Raw genomic sequence first — 15543 nt, 5'->3', positions numbered from 1 at the left:
TTCTATGTTTTTTTTTCCTCAGAAGTTCCCTGAGATGGAAATAATATCACCCCATTGTAGAGATGCTGAAAGCTGACTGTTCTCAGTCTGCAATATACTCTCTTGTGACAATGATGGCCACCTGATTTCACTTCTCTCTGGGCAGCAACTCTGAGGGCTTCTGTCTGCTGGGATCGCTTCATTCAGTCTACCCATCATCAGTTAGTTCCCTGTCAGACTCTACTCTGACCAGGCAGGGCCACAGGCTGTGGTTCCTCTTTCCATAATATCTGTCTTCAGCCTGATTCTCTTGACTTCTCTGGCTTGGCATTCCCCATCCTCTTCTTCCCTCTTCTCTCTGCTTCATCTTCCTGGAATCCTCATCTCAAGTTGCCTTTTTCAGAGACTTATGTGCCTGACAGACACAACTCACCATGCCTGACAAATGCCAGTCATGTAATTCCTCCAAGGCACTGGCAGAGATCCACCAATGCTAGGTGGTACTAAACTTTTGAGCTCCTATTAATCATAGCTTCTGTAACCTACTTTTAGGGTTTCTTTTCCTGTACCTGTATTTGTATGTATGGTGTTCATACATGTATGGTCTCATATACATGTGGGCAGGTGCATATGTGTGTGGAGGTCTGATGCTGACATCCAGCCCTATTGCTCTCTGCATTATTTATTATTCAGTTTCTCAGTTGAACCCAGAGTTAACTGATCACTAGTGTAGCTAGTCAGTTTGGCTCAGGGATTCCTGATTCTCCCTCCTTAGTGCTGGGATTATAGATGGCCACCATACCTACCCAGTTTTTACATGATTCTAGATCCAGCTCCTATCTACATCTCAGTCAGCACACCGTTTATGTACTGAATCATTATCCCAGTCGCTCTTGGGGTTTTACTGAAGACAGTGGAGTTTCTTGTTCTCTTTGCTTCGGCTTTGTGGGTGGCTTTGCTTGTTTTGTATTACTCTATTTAACAATCAGATCTGCATTTATCTTCTATCAGATGATAAGCTTCATGAAAGAAGGGATAGTGTTTTTGCTGAACATTAAATAACCAATATTTAGTCCCCTAAGGCCTGTAAGTAATATTGAATAAATTAACATTTATAAGATTCCTGTTCTTTTCTGATTAAAATCTTTGCTTTGAAAGCTAGAAATTTGAGAAAAGCATAAGAACAAAGCATCTCTTCAGATACCACTTACAGGTCAGCACTCACAAGTGTTCATATGTATATGCACATACAGATTTATAATACACATACAAATATAAATACACACTTTGGGGGCATTCATAAAGTTTATCAAATAATCAGAAATATGAAGTTTATATATTTCAGCTACATGGTATTAATTATTTTCCTTTCAAGAACTTGTCTTCAGTGGCTGCCAATGAGCTGCTTAGACATCGCATCGGCTAGTCTCTCTTTCACTGTTGTGAACATGTCAGTTTCATGTGTCATCTTTATGTACCAATCTCTGACCATATTTTGATTATGTGTGAAGTGGGTTTCCCAGTTGGAAGGCTGAGAACATTTTAGGAGTCTTGATAACTGTTAGCCTGTTACATCACCCCCTAGGGTAGACAGCCTGTGTCTAAGCTAGTGCTTGCTTCAAGACACCTTTGTCTTTTTTTGAATAGTATTCATGCTCTTTGTCATTTTGCAATTTAAATAGACTTACATTCTACATTTATCAATTGCAAAGAGAAATGCTTTTTGTTTTCCTCTTCCTCCTCTTTTCCTTTCTCTCTCCCTCTGCACCGCATTCTTTATTTTCTCTTGCCTTTGACACCCCTCCCTATGTGACTATACCTCCAGCACAGAGAGCACCTGACCCCATCCATCCTCAGTCACCTGCCCTTGGCGGATGTGTCAGGAATTGTATCCAGGCTTCATTTGTTTCATTTGCTCTGTGGTGGACTGGATGGTGCTACTATAGGTTCTCTTCTTAGTCTAGTAGCAATAGTTAATCCTAGTGGTTACTAATTATGGTTGCTGATTGGGCTAACCTGGCCACCAAAATTCTTTTCTCATGTAACTGGCCAGTGTCATGTAATCCCAGCTCCTGCTCCTGAAACAGGAGCCCTAGTCTGAAGCCTTCTTCTGATTGTGAGTTTGTGCTGGCTTGTGGGTGATGCCTGTCAAGGCAGCATATGATGGCCTTGTTATCCGTTGTAGGGTTCTTCATCCCTGCCTCTGAGCAAGTTTCTTTCCAGTATGAACACAGCCAAGCTGGTCCTGGAAAAAGCCTCCAGGTTGCTGAAGCTCTTCTGGAGGGTCTCAGTCCCCACCAATGGCCAGTGTTCCCTTCACTGTGAACAGGTAGGTGATAACACATCCATAGCGGCTCAAGTGCACCAGAGAGGCCTGCGTCTCTGTTCATTCCCGTGGGAAATGTGCCCCTCCTTGGGGATGTCTCAGAGGGCATGACACCAGGGTGTTGTTCTTACCTATCCCCAGACGTGTGATTATTGAGTGCCATCCTGCCCTCATTTCATACATGGGGAAAAGGTGTTCAGGGCCTGGCCTGAGGAGCTGGTTTAAAAGCACATGTGTATGGACTCTGTGTTTGTCCTTGGCTTTACAGATTTCATGTCACCTTGCCTTATGGACCACCTCACTCGTTTCCCTAACAGTACCTTGCACATTAGCTGTCTCTGTCTAGACCGTCTGATCTGTTGATGGCTTCCACTGGATTTTAGTGGGAAACTGTTTTAACTAGTTGAGTGAAAGGTCAGGAGCCAAACAGGTGGAGCCTTGCCTTGCCTTATATCAGTAGGGCTCATGTGTGACCTGCCATAGTGTAGTACAACATCCTGGCTAGCCCCAAGCCTCCCTGAGAGAGGAAGTCCCAGCTCTGCCTTGTGCTCTGAGTGATAGCTCCTACTTTATATTACTGGATAGACAGCTGTTTTCCAAAGGTGAGCAGGAAGGCAGGAAGGAAGTTTGCATTTCAGGTCACCACCGTTAGGTTTGGCAGGTCTCAGAGCTTCAGAACCTGGCAGGGAGGTTTTTTTATACTGAAAGTTCCTATGACAGGAGTGTCCTAGACACGAATTTGGATGCACTAAGCTGAAGGATGGTGATAATCATTTGTGTGGCATGGGGTAGTCGTTCGGAGCCCACTTGTAGCTGGTGGGGCACTGGCTGGGAGATGAATGATAACCGGACTCCTTCACTTTGCCTTGCTGGCTTTGCTCTCTCTTAACATACAGACTCTTTCCCATTGGAGGCTGACATGACACAGAATACCTGCTGTGTATGTCCTGTGTCTCCCTACTGGCTCCCTCTCACACTCGAGTCTTACATGCTACATAAATAAAGGGGCTCCTGGGTCATGCAACCATAGCAACATCTTCAATTTCATCAAAGCCATTATCACACATTGTAATTATATATTTGTTTGCTTAATGCCTGTCTCCCTCTGTTTTCCTTCAGGGGCTGTGTCTGTTTTTTTATTTTTTCATGTTTTTTAATGAATGAGTGACTAGATATATGAATGAATAATCTCTTTCCACTCTCCAAAATCAGTGCGTGCTTTAAATTATTTTAAAGGTAGCATGTCTGTATAAACCATTTATCTTCAGTGCAGTGTTTTGCCCTTAGCAGATAGAAGCAGCTGTCAATAGTAGACAGAATCAGTTTGTATCTAATACATGTATGCACACATACATACATACAGGCGCACACACACACTGGCAAACATACACACAGACATACTCACAGATATACTCACAGACACACAACATACATACAGACACACAACACACATATACACTAAGTCTGTAAGCTGTTGATCGTCCTCCACTTGCAGATCAGTCTAGGGACTGTCATTCTTTAGGACAATTCACCCTTCTTCCTGAAGGTGTCTCAGGTAATTGAACATGTTCATGTCAGTGCCATAGAATTTCAAAGCAGAGGGTGGCCCTCGGAAACGCACCAATGTGGTTGCTGGTGTAGTCGTAGGACGTTGCTTCTGGGCACATTTCTTTCTCTGCCTGTTTTTCATGTGGCACCTTTTACTTGGTGTTTGTGAAGCAGACTTCCAGGTTTACAGCAGTTTATAGCCTCCCTCTTCTCTGTGTTCTTTATTTGCCATTTATATTTAATTCACCTCCCCCTTCAGCTCCTAACACTGCTCTGGGGAAAGGGCATCAGTTTATATAAGAAATACATACGAAGGGTTACCAATGTGTAGACAGATCCTGAAAGCAGGAGACTCATAGAACTATGAGCGAGAGCTTGGAGGGTCAGGGGTAGAAGATGAGTTTTCCAATGAACCCTGTTATGTAGGTTTGACTTTTGGAGCCATATGAAACGTTCCACAATTATGAATAGAATTCATCAAAATGGGAAGAGAAGAACAATGTCTAAAAGTCCTTAGCAATGAGAATCAACCATCCATACTTTATATCACTGGAGACATGGCCATGGAGACAGGCACATCAGTGATGCAGTGCACTGGTTTGACCAGATTCCCCAGAAGAGACACACTAAGGGCAGAAAGGCTTCCCAAAGCACAGAGCTTTCAACTGTTTTCAGTGGCTATGCTCACAGACTGATGTTAAGAAGCTGGTACATTCATGTGAGAAGATAGCTTATAAATTCTTTCCTTTTGCATTTATTTCTTTTTTGTGTGGCAGTGCGTGCTTGTGCACCAACTTACATGTAGAAGTCCATTCACTCTTTCCACCACATGGGGTCTGGGGCTCAACCTCAGATTAGCAGGTTTGGTAGCAGGTGCCTTTGCCTGCTGAGTCCCATGTTATAAAATGAAAAATGCATAATATCATTGGAAGCAGAGTTTTACGGAAAGAATAAATATGAAATCAGAAATGCAAACCACATGATACAAATTTGAATTATAAACATGAAAATGAACTCACGATGAAATTTTCTGTTTTAAAAACTGACTGAATAACTCCACATAAAAGACTGTAAAAATAAATAAAATCAGATTCAGAGCAGCGAACCCACTACATATCCCAAGGCTGATTCTAAAGGCCCCTTTGCCCCAGAGGGGTCAGGGCTCCTATAAGAAATAGCTTGTTTCAGGTTCTAAGATGAGTTTAGAACCTATAACATCCTAGTGACGAAGGAGGAGGTAGATCCTGGGCCTGTACCATAGCATCCCCTGGAAGTCTGTGAGAAATGCAGCTGCCAGTGCCTTACTTCTGCCAGCCTGATCAGCCCTGGCAGCTGCTTGTCAACACTCTAGGGAATTTTGAGACCCATAGATTAAAAAATAGTAGCTGTTACAATGTATCCAGTTCTAGTTTGGATGCTGAGTCAAATGAATTGTATTAAGGAAGAAGAAAATAGAAGGAAAGAGAAGAAGAAAAGAAATTTCTGACTTCAGTTATTTTTCAGGGTTTGATAGATTGAGTATCCCTGTTACTATTAAAAGTCTGGGATTTGGAATTTTGTGTCTTCAGATTAGACATGCTCAAATGGGACTAAGGAGTTATTTCCACTTTCTAGGTATGCTAATGCTATTGCAGGTTCAAAAGTTTTTTTAACAGATAATATAAGAAAATATTTTATAAACAAAATGACATGGTCAGTTTCAAGATAATCGTGGAGAGAGAAGAAGCCAGTATGGCCTTGAATTGATCGTTGCTGGTTCTGGGCGGGTCCCTTTAGGTTCCTATCCAATTCTGTTGACTTGTTTAGCTATCTGAGATGTTCATCATAAGAAGGAAGAGAATAGCCAGGAATAAGAAAGAAAACCCAGAAACCAAGCCAAGCACTGATGTGTAGCCTCTGTGAGGAGTGTCTTCCACTTGTTTCTTGATTCTAAGTACCTACTTGGTACCACGTACTGTGCTTATAAACTTCCCCCTTACTGTGACCTCAGTGAGTCACGGAGTTTGCCTTTTCTTTTTAAATTCACAAATGGAATGTATTGAACTATTAGGTCAAGATGTCATATCACATTTTAAAAAATTTAATGTATCTTATATTGGTACAGTTATAATTTCTTATGGGGCATACTATAAGCTTCCAAAACATGTGTACCATGTGTAGTGGTAAGATCAGGGTGATTGCCATGCCCACTTGGGTTGGCATCATTCAGAATCCTCCTAGCTAGCTGGAGTTGCACTTTCAAACCTCCATTTTCCAGACAGCACTTCAGGAAGTTATATGACTTACCTCAGAATTATGCAGCCATAAAGTAGCAAAGCTAGGCTCTGGAACCTTTCTGTCTTAGTATACTTCCTCCGTGAAATAAACAGGAAGATGTAAATCCAGTGAAACAGTAAACATAAATAATTTAAAATTCCTTGTTTCAAGTGCTAGCTTGAAGTTGTAGGATAGTGGTCGTGAGAAAGGACCTGCGAACTCATGACTGACATCTGCTCTTGGACAGCACTGACACTCAGAAGAAAGGAGTTCTTTGCTCCTTGGGGTCATTGCTGCTGTCCATCATGACAGGGCTTCCTGAGCTCCCAGTAGGGAAAGAGTGTTAGCTGAAGCATGAAATCAGTATCATAGCTTTAAGGAATAGACGAACAAGGAGATGGCTCAGATGGAAAAGTACTGCAGAAGCATGAAGCCCTGAGCACCCATGTCAGTGTGGGCTCAGAACTTCATCTCTATGACCACAGCACTGGGTAGGGGTAGTGGCAGAACTGGCCAGTCAGTCAACTGAGTCAGTGAACTTCAGGTTCAAGGAGGTAGGCTGCCTCAAAATAAAAAGATGGAGAACAAGAAGGGAATACCCACTGTAGTTCTCTGCTTATATGTAGTCACACAGGTACAAACAAATGGGCACATACATATATGAATATGTATAATACACACCGCTTTTCAAATAGCTTGAAGTCATATCCCTTGGAAATACCAACATTAATGCTTTATGCCATGTCAATATATACATGTATGTCCATATGTGTATTCAGTTTTATAAAAAGTTACTGTTCTGGGTTCTTTTGTCACCAGTTATAATCATATATCACTAAATCTCCAAAGCATCATTTTGGCTGCAAAATTATTCCTTCTACTGTAAACCATATGCTGTTGTCTGTAGAGAGAACAATGGAGTGAAGCAGGCAGGCTAGGAGAGGACCCTCCTCCCCAAGACCACCAGGCAGGCTAGGAGAGGACCATCCTCCCCAAGACCACCAGGCAGGCTAGGAGAGGACCATCCTCCCCCAAGACCACCCTCTTGGCTTCACTGTATCCTTTGAATCTCAGTTCTCTATAGTGTGAAAGGTGAGCCATGGATTGCTATTTCAGCGTCACAGATGTGGGTGACATTGTCCTAGGATGTGTGGCCTGTGAAATCGTGACTAGAAGACAAGTGTTCCTGGGCTCCTGGCCTGTACTAGAAAAATCAAAGCAAACCTAATGATGAAATTAGCATCCATTTTAGAGAAGCACTGAAATCTTTGTACCTGACATGATTGGTTAATCTTCAAAGGAGGTTAAGCCAGGGAATCAAAAAACGATACATACCTTAAACATTTTAGTTTAGCTTAAACCAGACAAATGAACGTTCATTTGCCATTCTTTTGATGTAGGGCCAGGCCTTTTCTTTGAATATGGATTTGCTGATTGGAGTTCCCCATCTTCTTTCTTTCACAAACCACATCCATAATGTATTTCTGTCACTAACAATTTCTGGTTTTTTTTAAGATGAAGAGGAAACTTAAGGCACTTGCAGAGCAATCTGAATATAGAATTCTTATAGACTATTCCTCCTACGTCTTTTTACAGTTGTCTCCCCCACACCTAATTTGCCAGCAAAGTGTTTTGCAGTGGCTTGCCTTTATCTGGTCTCCTGTGAAACATATGGTAGTTTCCAGACAGCCAGCTTTCTGTCCATACATGTGGCTCACGGGTCGACTTAATGTGTAATTAGATTCTGTTATTTTCTTGAAAGCACAGATACCATAAACAAGTTTGGAAACAAACTAAAAAAGACATTACATGAACTGCCAACTTACCCTATCCCTTCTTGGTAGCAGATGTGGTTCAGTGTAGCTAAGAGAAAAGGGGTCCCCGTAGCCTTGGAGCCAGTTAAGGGAGTCAGCAGAGCCATTTCACAGGATGGTGGACTTGGCATCCACACTCGACTCTGACAGAAATCAAAATTGGTCCTTCTAGTGTTCTGTGCTTGCTGAGTATTGTCATGTTAAGATTCAAACATTAAAACAATTTAAATTGGCATTATGACTTCTGTTATCAAAGAAGAAAACAATGGTCTGGGGAGATCGCTCAGCAGTTAAGAGCACTGGCTGCACTTCCAGAGGTCCTGAGTTCAATTCCCAGCCCCCACATGGGGTTTCATGACATCTATAAAGAGATCTGATGTTCTCTTCTGGCATGAAAAGAACTCATACATAAAATAAATAGTAAACAAACAAAAATAAATTTTAAAACAAAAGAAACTACAAAAATGTTAAACTCACTCTTGATGTTTGGTTACCACATCAATGTATGTTTATAGATGTGGAGATCTGTGTTGCCTTTTATGAAAGACAAGTGCCTCCGATGCAGCATTCAATCTGTTGATTTGGGCTCTTTCTTTCACTAATTATAATCATCTTTTGAAATCAATAAATAGAGCCTCACAGCATCTTTTTAATAGCTGCACAATTCTTCCTTTCAATGTAAGTACCTCAGCTTATTTATTCAGATTCACGGGAAACAAATCAGTTTGTTTATTGTTCTTGCCACTGGCAGTACCAAGGTGAGTGCTTGTGGAGAGAGGCATCTCGTTGTGCTGATGTGTTTACTCCACGGGGTAGATGTGGTGCAGAATTGCCAGGTCAGAGGAATACATGCATTTACAATTCAATAGATTGTGCATCCTCCCCACACTGCAACTATCCTAAGCCCCTACCATGGTCCTGACAGTTTTCCTCCACCCTGGATTCTGTCCAGTTTTGCTAATGCAATGTGCAAAAGGGGCATCTATCTTATTCAGATAGTTTTTTGCTAGTGAGGTTGAGTTGAACATCTTTTGATATTACTTTTAGTCTTCTTGTGTAATCTGGTATTTTGTGTTATATTTTTCTAATTCTTTTTTCTTTAGATTGGAGAAATGAAGGCAGAGATCACGAAACTACACAAAAAATTGTTTGAACAAGAAAAGAAGCTACAGAACACAGCAAAACTTTTGCAGCAGAGCAAGCACCAGGAAAAAGTCATCTTTGATCAGTGTAAGTTAGAGGCGGGTGTGGGGAGGGGGTTGGGTTGCTGCCACAGCTGGCTACTGTCTGCCTCTGTGGGCTGACAGTACAGCCCTGCCTTATGCTCTTTGGAGCCCCAGCTTTTGAGATCGTGCCTCCTATTTGAGGGTGTGTTGTTGTTGTTTTTGTTGTTGGTGGTGGTTTTCTCCTGTTCTGTCCTTTTCAACACACAGTCAATTCTGGCAGGACTGTCCTCTCATGGAGTGACAGATTGTGCATTATAATAACATGGTGGTTAGGAGTACGCTAGGAATATGTCTGTCCTTAGAGATGGGTGTCCTAGAAGAAGGGCACTCTGAGCTGATTCTGAAAGGCGTAGAGTAAACATTGTCACCTGGAACATGGAATGGCCATCCAGGACACGACCCGCACAGGCAGGGTTGAGGAGTAGGCTTTATGTGTGAGAACTCCGAATAGTCTTGGTGATAGAATAACAGCTGGCTGGTAGGCTGCGGCAGGAAGGGGACCAGAGACCAGGGCCTATGGGGAAAGACCTACAATGAAGACCAAGGTGGCTCCTTCCTGCTGCAGAGGATTGGCCTGTCATGCTTCACGTGAAAGCTCTGCATGGTGTTCCTACAACGAGCTTCACTGGAGAAGGAAGAGAGGCTAAGGTCAGTCAGTGCTGGCTCTAACCCAGCCAGAGCAGAGACTCTCACCAGCTGTGTGCCTGTGTTCAACCCTGCAACACTCCCCAGTGTGTGGAGCCAAGCAGCTTCCCCCAGGGTCTCCAGCAGCTCAGCCCTGGCCTTGCCCATGCGCTCTGCCTGTCAGATTGCCTGTTTTGGGAGGGTCACCAATTGTACCTTCCTCTCTCCACTCTCACAGTCCAGGGATGCTCTCTCAGTAGCATTTCCTAGAGGCACCAAACATAAGATTATTGCTAAGTAGGCAGTCTCTCTCTCTCTCTCTCTTTTTTTTTTTTTTTTTTTTTTTTTTGGTTTTGGTTTTCAAGACAGGATTTCTCTGTATAGCCCTGGCTGTCCTGGAACTCACTTTGTAGACCAGGCTGGCCTCAAACTCAGAAATCCACCTGTCTCTGCCTTCCAAGTGCTGGGATTAAAGGTGTGCGCCACTACCCCCCGGCTGTTGTTTTGTTTGTTTTTGAAGTAGGCAGTCTCTTAAACTGCCCCACTGGGAACCTTCTGAAAAGACTATGAGATTAGATTAGTACAGTTAGAACTGCAAATAAACGGAATTCAGTTACAGCCAGGCCATGGACTCCTATCCAGTGTCCCATTCCCAGGCTCTGAGGAAAGAGGAACACTAGTGTCTGTCATCAAGGAGCTCGGGCTTACTAAAGGATGAGGAGGCATGAAGCTTCTGGGTTATAAACTGAGGGCCTACTTATGACCACCCGGAGTGGTGAGGCTTTGATTCCAGATTAAATCTGATTGGCCCTGAGGGATGTCAGTCAGACAGCAGACAAGCAGGAGCAGGAGTCCTGCAGAATCCCGAGATTCTTCAGAAGCAAGAGAGCAGTGAGTGCTCCAGGCATGCCAAAGCTTTCTCGTGAGCAACAGTGCTAGATGTCCTGCCATGTGATATAATCCTCCATGGTAGCAAGTTACGAAGTCTGGTGTGCCTTGCAGTTTAGAGTATGGAACTAGCCATGGTAGGGGCATGGTGGTGGGACCAGTTCCTGTACGTGGGAATAGTAGCATGAGGCTGCTAGTCGAAGTATTCATTCCAGCAAGGCCTCACTTTTGTGAACTCTCCAAATAGTCCCAACAATTGGGAACTGAGTGTTCAAACACAGGAGTCCATAGGGAACGTTTCATGTCCAAGCCATAACAGGGAAAGTGGGACAAAGAACCTGTGGGCTGCGATCAAAGAGTCCACGTGTGTATCAGAATACCAAATGGCAGAGCATAGAGAGATGACGAAGCTTAGGAGATACCCTTTAGCCCTTCCAGCAGGCAGGGCTGTCGAGGAACGATGAATTTGAAAAACAGGTCATTGTTCCAGAGATAGGATATTGTGGGTCTGACTGAGGTACTTATGAGATGTGGGTGACAGTGGCAGTTGTAGGCATGCTCAGGTGCTGTGGAACATTTGGGCCAGACTCCTGGGGAAGCAAGGGTAAGAGGTGGTGCTTCATACAGCCTGAGTCCAGGGAGTAGAGGTCTAGCACAGATTTCCCCCTGATCTGCTGATGATGCTGGTTTGAGATGAGGAATTTCAGTGGCCAGCAGAATTCAGTTGAGATGGTGGCCCAGACCCCCGCCCTGCCACATCCTGGGTCAGTATGGGAGGACTGGGAATGCAACCTGGTCTCAGCTTTGCCCTCCTCTGTGACATGTGTTAAGTGGCTCTGACTCTGAGGAGTAGGCTCCTCCTCTATAAACAGGGACAGTCATTTTAAACACAGTTGGCCACAGAGCTCTTGGTACTAGTTAAAATCACATCTGCAGAACTGGGAGAGTGATGCCATCAATGTTGGGGAGAGAACAGGTACCCCACACAGGCTGCTTCCCCTTTCAGTCATTTGGACATAGTGCTGCTTATGGAAATGGTTAAGTGTCACTATTGGTGTCTTCTAGGCCAGGTCTGCGGCTGACCTAACCAGGGGCGGGGATCTTGCCTCAGGTTAGCTGGTGTGAGTCTACCCTGGAACCCCTCAGTACTAGGGTCCCGCCTCTTGTCACAAAGAGCTAAGTAAGTCCCGTAATACACCTAAGCTCTTCAATCGACCAAGTCTGTTCTTGATTTTGAAGTGACAGAGTGATATTGGCATGGTGTCCCCTACCCTGACTCCTCCACATGGGAACAGGGATGAGAAAAACCAGAGCTGGGAAAAGGTGAGACATGGGAACCTGGGACCCTACCACTTTCTTGAGGCACATGGCGTAGCACTGTCCACTTCACTTCTGTGCCTCAGATCCTGCTTTGCCAAATAAGGGTAGTGATCCTCTAACAGGATTAGGGCCTTCACTGAGTCAGTACCTGTTGTGGGGCGCAGTGGGTCCTCCAGTGGACATTTTCCTTGCCAGTCTCTGGTGGCTTGTCTCTCCGCTGAGGGCCGTCTGATTTGAGATGCCTTCTTTCCCTCTCTGAACCTTGTCTTCTCATCCCAGCAGGGATTCCTGCTGTGGGAATGTGGGTGGTGTACCTGCTTAGATGGAAGAGAGGCTTCAAAACGGGAACTAACTGGTGCTTAGTGCTAATGCTGAGCGTGGCTCACTGGGTACATCCAGTGGCCTTTCAAGGTTATTTTTAACCTCCATGCCATCACGGCCTTTTCTGGGTCACAGACCCCTTGATGAATCTTGAGAAAGTGATGGTCTCTGCCCAGAAAACTTCAAAACTTTCTGTCCACACGAGTGCTGTATGCTCGCTCAGATAAATTGGGCTTCCAAGGGCACGTGGTGAGCCCTGCAACCAGGGGTAGGATGGAGATAGAGAGAGGCAGGGGACACCTGAAAACTTCTCTTTACACAGATAAAAGGTGAACATGCTCTGTCTGTTGACTTGTACAGTTAGAAGTTTTGTGAAGAAAAAAAAATTTCCTCCAGACAACCATAGAACAGTTATTTCAAGTAAGCGGGCAGTGTGGCTGGGTGCTGGGTTGAGTCACAGGTAGCCTCAGCAAGCCTGAACCAAGGACGTGGGATTCTAAGGAGCAGTGTACTTCTTGGCCTTCACCAAGTCCTACCTAGAATGGATTCTTTTTTGTTTGTTTGTTTGTTTGTTTTCCCCTCTTTGAGCCCGAGATGGCCTCATGCTAATGGGAGTCCTCTTGCCTCCGTGCCTCTGAAGCTCTGCCTTTAGATCCCAACGCAGCTCAGAGACTTGGGGTTCTTCTCAGCTTTAGGCTCTGCTGGCCAAGAAGGGACTAGGGAAGGAGGCTCTTTGTGCATGGTTGCTCTTGAGTGGTGACTGACACAGGTCACGTGTAAGTGAGCAGGAGCCTCTGAACTTCCCAGTTAGCCACTCCTCTTTAGACAGAACAAGCTTGCCCGGGGGAACCAAGCTGAGTTGTTGTACCAGCTGACGAGCAGGAGACAAATGCCCTGAGTTCTTTCTCCCAGGATAGCAAGAGCATGCGTGAAGATAGGCCATGTAAAACTCTGCTTTCCCAGGACTTCCCTGGCACTTGGCATGGGCCTTCGGTGTGGGCTTGTTTCCCCACAATGCTTCCCAGAGGGCACAACACACCAGAGGAGGCTGGCCACTGTAAGATCCTCCCCCTCTACACTGCCCAGCACTATGGTTCATCCCCAGCTTCAGAAGAGGAGCCAGGTGACCATGGAGCCTAGCATTGCCTCTAAAAAATAGAATGCATACTCTTCTCCTTGGGTCCCAGTGAGGACTTGAAGCGTTATCTGTGGCTCAGGCTCCCTGATGGGTAACTAGGCCCTGGGGGTTGAGAAAGAACGGTGAGAGCTTCATACTTCTCTCTGGTCTTGATACCTTGGGGCTTTTTTGTTAGGTAGTGGTTGCTGTGACTAAACCACTGAGAGAAGCTACTTAGAGGAAGAGGGATCTCTCTTGGCTCAGGGTTTGGGGGGTATGGTGCATCCTGGTGGGAAGGCATACAGGAGCAGCACAGTCTGAGGTGATGGGAGCTCTTTCAAGGCTTGGCTCCAACAGCCAGCTTTTGCTAGCTAGATCTCAGTCCCAAGGATCTTCTGAGGATCATCACTAATTGTGAATGTGAAACAACCTAAAAATCACCTGGGAAGAGAGTCTCAATGAGTGATAGTCTGTCTACATTGGGTTGGCCTGTGGGCAAGCTTCTAGGGAGTGGTCTTACGAATTCATTGATGTAGCAAGAGTCAATCATTCCCTCAGCAGGGGGATTTTGAGCTGGAAAGAGTAGAGAAATTGTGCTGACTAGAAGCAAGCAAGCAAGAGGCATGCATGTGTCTCTGTTCTTGACTGTGGATGTGGTTTGACTACCTGACTCAAGCTTCTGCTGCCTTGATGTCTACAGTAATGGACTGTAACCGAGAATTGTGAGCTAAAATAAACCCTTCCTATGTTTCTTTGTGCCCGAAAATTTTGGCATAGCAATGACACTTGGACACTTTGCAAACCAGCACCACCAGTGGTAGAGGGTCATTTGTTCAAGCAGGAGCCTGTTGAGGATGCTTCAGAAGTTGTTCCTGCTCCCTGTTGTGTGTGGCTCAAATTGTTGTGTTTTGTGCTTTCTCCTCAGTGGTCATCACCCACCAAGTCCTTCGGAAGGCCCGGGGAAACCTGGAGGTAATGGCCCTTGAGTTGTTTGCACTGAGCACTTTCGGGTACTAGGGGTTGGGGGAAGTCTTCTGCCTCCACAAACAGCTGCAATTTTCTGCCCAATGAGTGTGTCAAGTTCTGGTCTCTCACAGCTGTCCTCAGTGGGTGCTCTGATACCTCTTCCAGTGATGTTTCCCCAGTGAGAAGTACAGCAGACAAAGCCTACACAGAGGCATATGTGCAGTCCTTTGGAATGAATGAACGAATGAGTGAATAAGTGAATGCAGTGTGTGTTCATGGTCACTTTGTTGTGATGTTTACTCATCAAACTGTCTTTGAAAGAAGTTTTAAAACAGCATCTGCTTTTAACGCTGGCAGGGATCTTATTTTGAAATCCTATGACCTAATATTCTCTTTTTTTCCCCTCTTCCTTTTCCTAGCTCAGGCCTGGGGCCACCCGTCCAGGAACATCCAGTCCCAGTAGACCGGGCTCATGAGGAGACCTTTCAGCTAATAAAGCTTGTGGCCCTGAGATCAGCTGCCTCTGTCCTCACTGTGGCTCCTGGTAAAGCAAAAGCTGCTGGCCAGAGGAGGTGTGGTGGTGTGCGGAGATTTTTGTCTGAAAATGGGCTTGAGGCTGTTGTCTCAAAGGAGCCATTGCTCTGCAGTCAGGCACCAGAAAGAGTTCTGGATTGTGATTAACCTGGAGCACCCTGCACACTGGTGGGCTTCATATTCACCCTCAGGTCTGAGAACTCAGGTTTCAGCCAGCACTACAGTTAGAAGTTGTTAAGTGATTCATTCCATTTCAAATGTGTGATTCACGTATTCTGGGTGGACCTCAAAGCCCAGGTCCTGAACTCCCTTGCAAGACACAGCACTGTCTGGGGACCCACATGGCCCTCAGATCCCACATACCGCTAAGCCCACTCCAGAATCCAGGGAGAAGTGAGTCCATGTTGGATTGCATTGGCACTGTGCTTCCCCAGGCAGGCACTCAGCTCCTCACAGCCTGCCCTAGAACCATCTTTTAGACGGAAGTGGTTTCAGATACACCAAACAGCCCGGAGCTGGGTCTCGGCTTTTGCTAGTCTCCTGTCTGCTCAACTGTGTTGGTGCCTGGTGCACTGGCTTGCTGCATCCCTGCCACTGACTTCCGTATTTAACTGTTCTTAGCCT

At 45.1% G+C, this 15543-nt stretch overlaps 1 protein-coding gene across 4 annotated transcripts in view; it reads left to right on the top strand.

The window, feature by feature from the left end:
* Cdk5rap2 (CDK5 regulatory subunit associated protein 2) overlaps positions 1-14896 on the top strand; it is a 178379-nt gene extending 163483 nt beyond the window's left edge. For all 4 annotated transcript variants that reach the window (XM_029540087.1, XM_029540086.1, XM_029540085.1 and 1 more), the window contains 4 exons: positions 2165-2308; positions 9027-9153; positions 14345-14391; positions 14805-14896. In XM_029540087.1, the coding sequence (XP_029395947.1) occupies positions 2165-2308; positions 9027-9153; positions 14345-14391; positions 14805-14861 (375 nt within the window). In that variant the 3' untranslated portion in view covers positions 14862-14896. The remainder of the gene's footprint in view (positions 1-2164; positions 2309-9026; positions 9154-14344; positions 14392-14804) is intronic.
* The last annotated feature ends 647 nt before the right edge of the window (positions 14897-15543 follow it).

The sequence above is a fragment of the Mus pahari genome, chromosome 6, assembly GCF_900095145.1.
Source record: "Mus pahari chromosome 6, PAHARI_EIJ_v1.1, whole genome shotgun sequence".
NCBI classification, from domain to species: Eukaryota; Metazoa; Chordata; class Mammalia; order Rodentia; family Muridae; genus Mus; species Mus pahari.
Note: the sequence above shows the minus strand (reverse complement) of the source record. Positions and strands in the feature narration are given on the sequence as shown.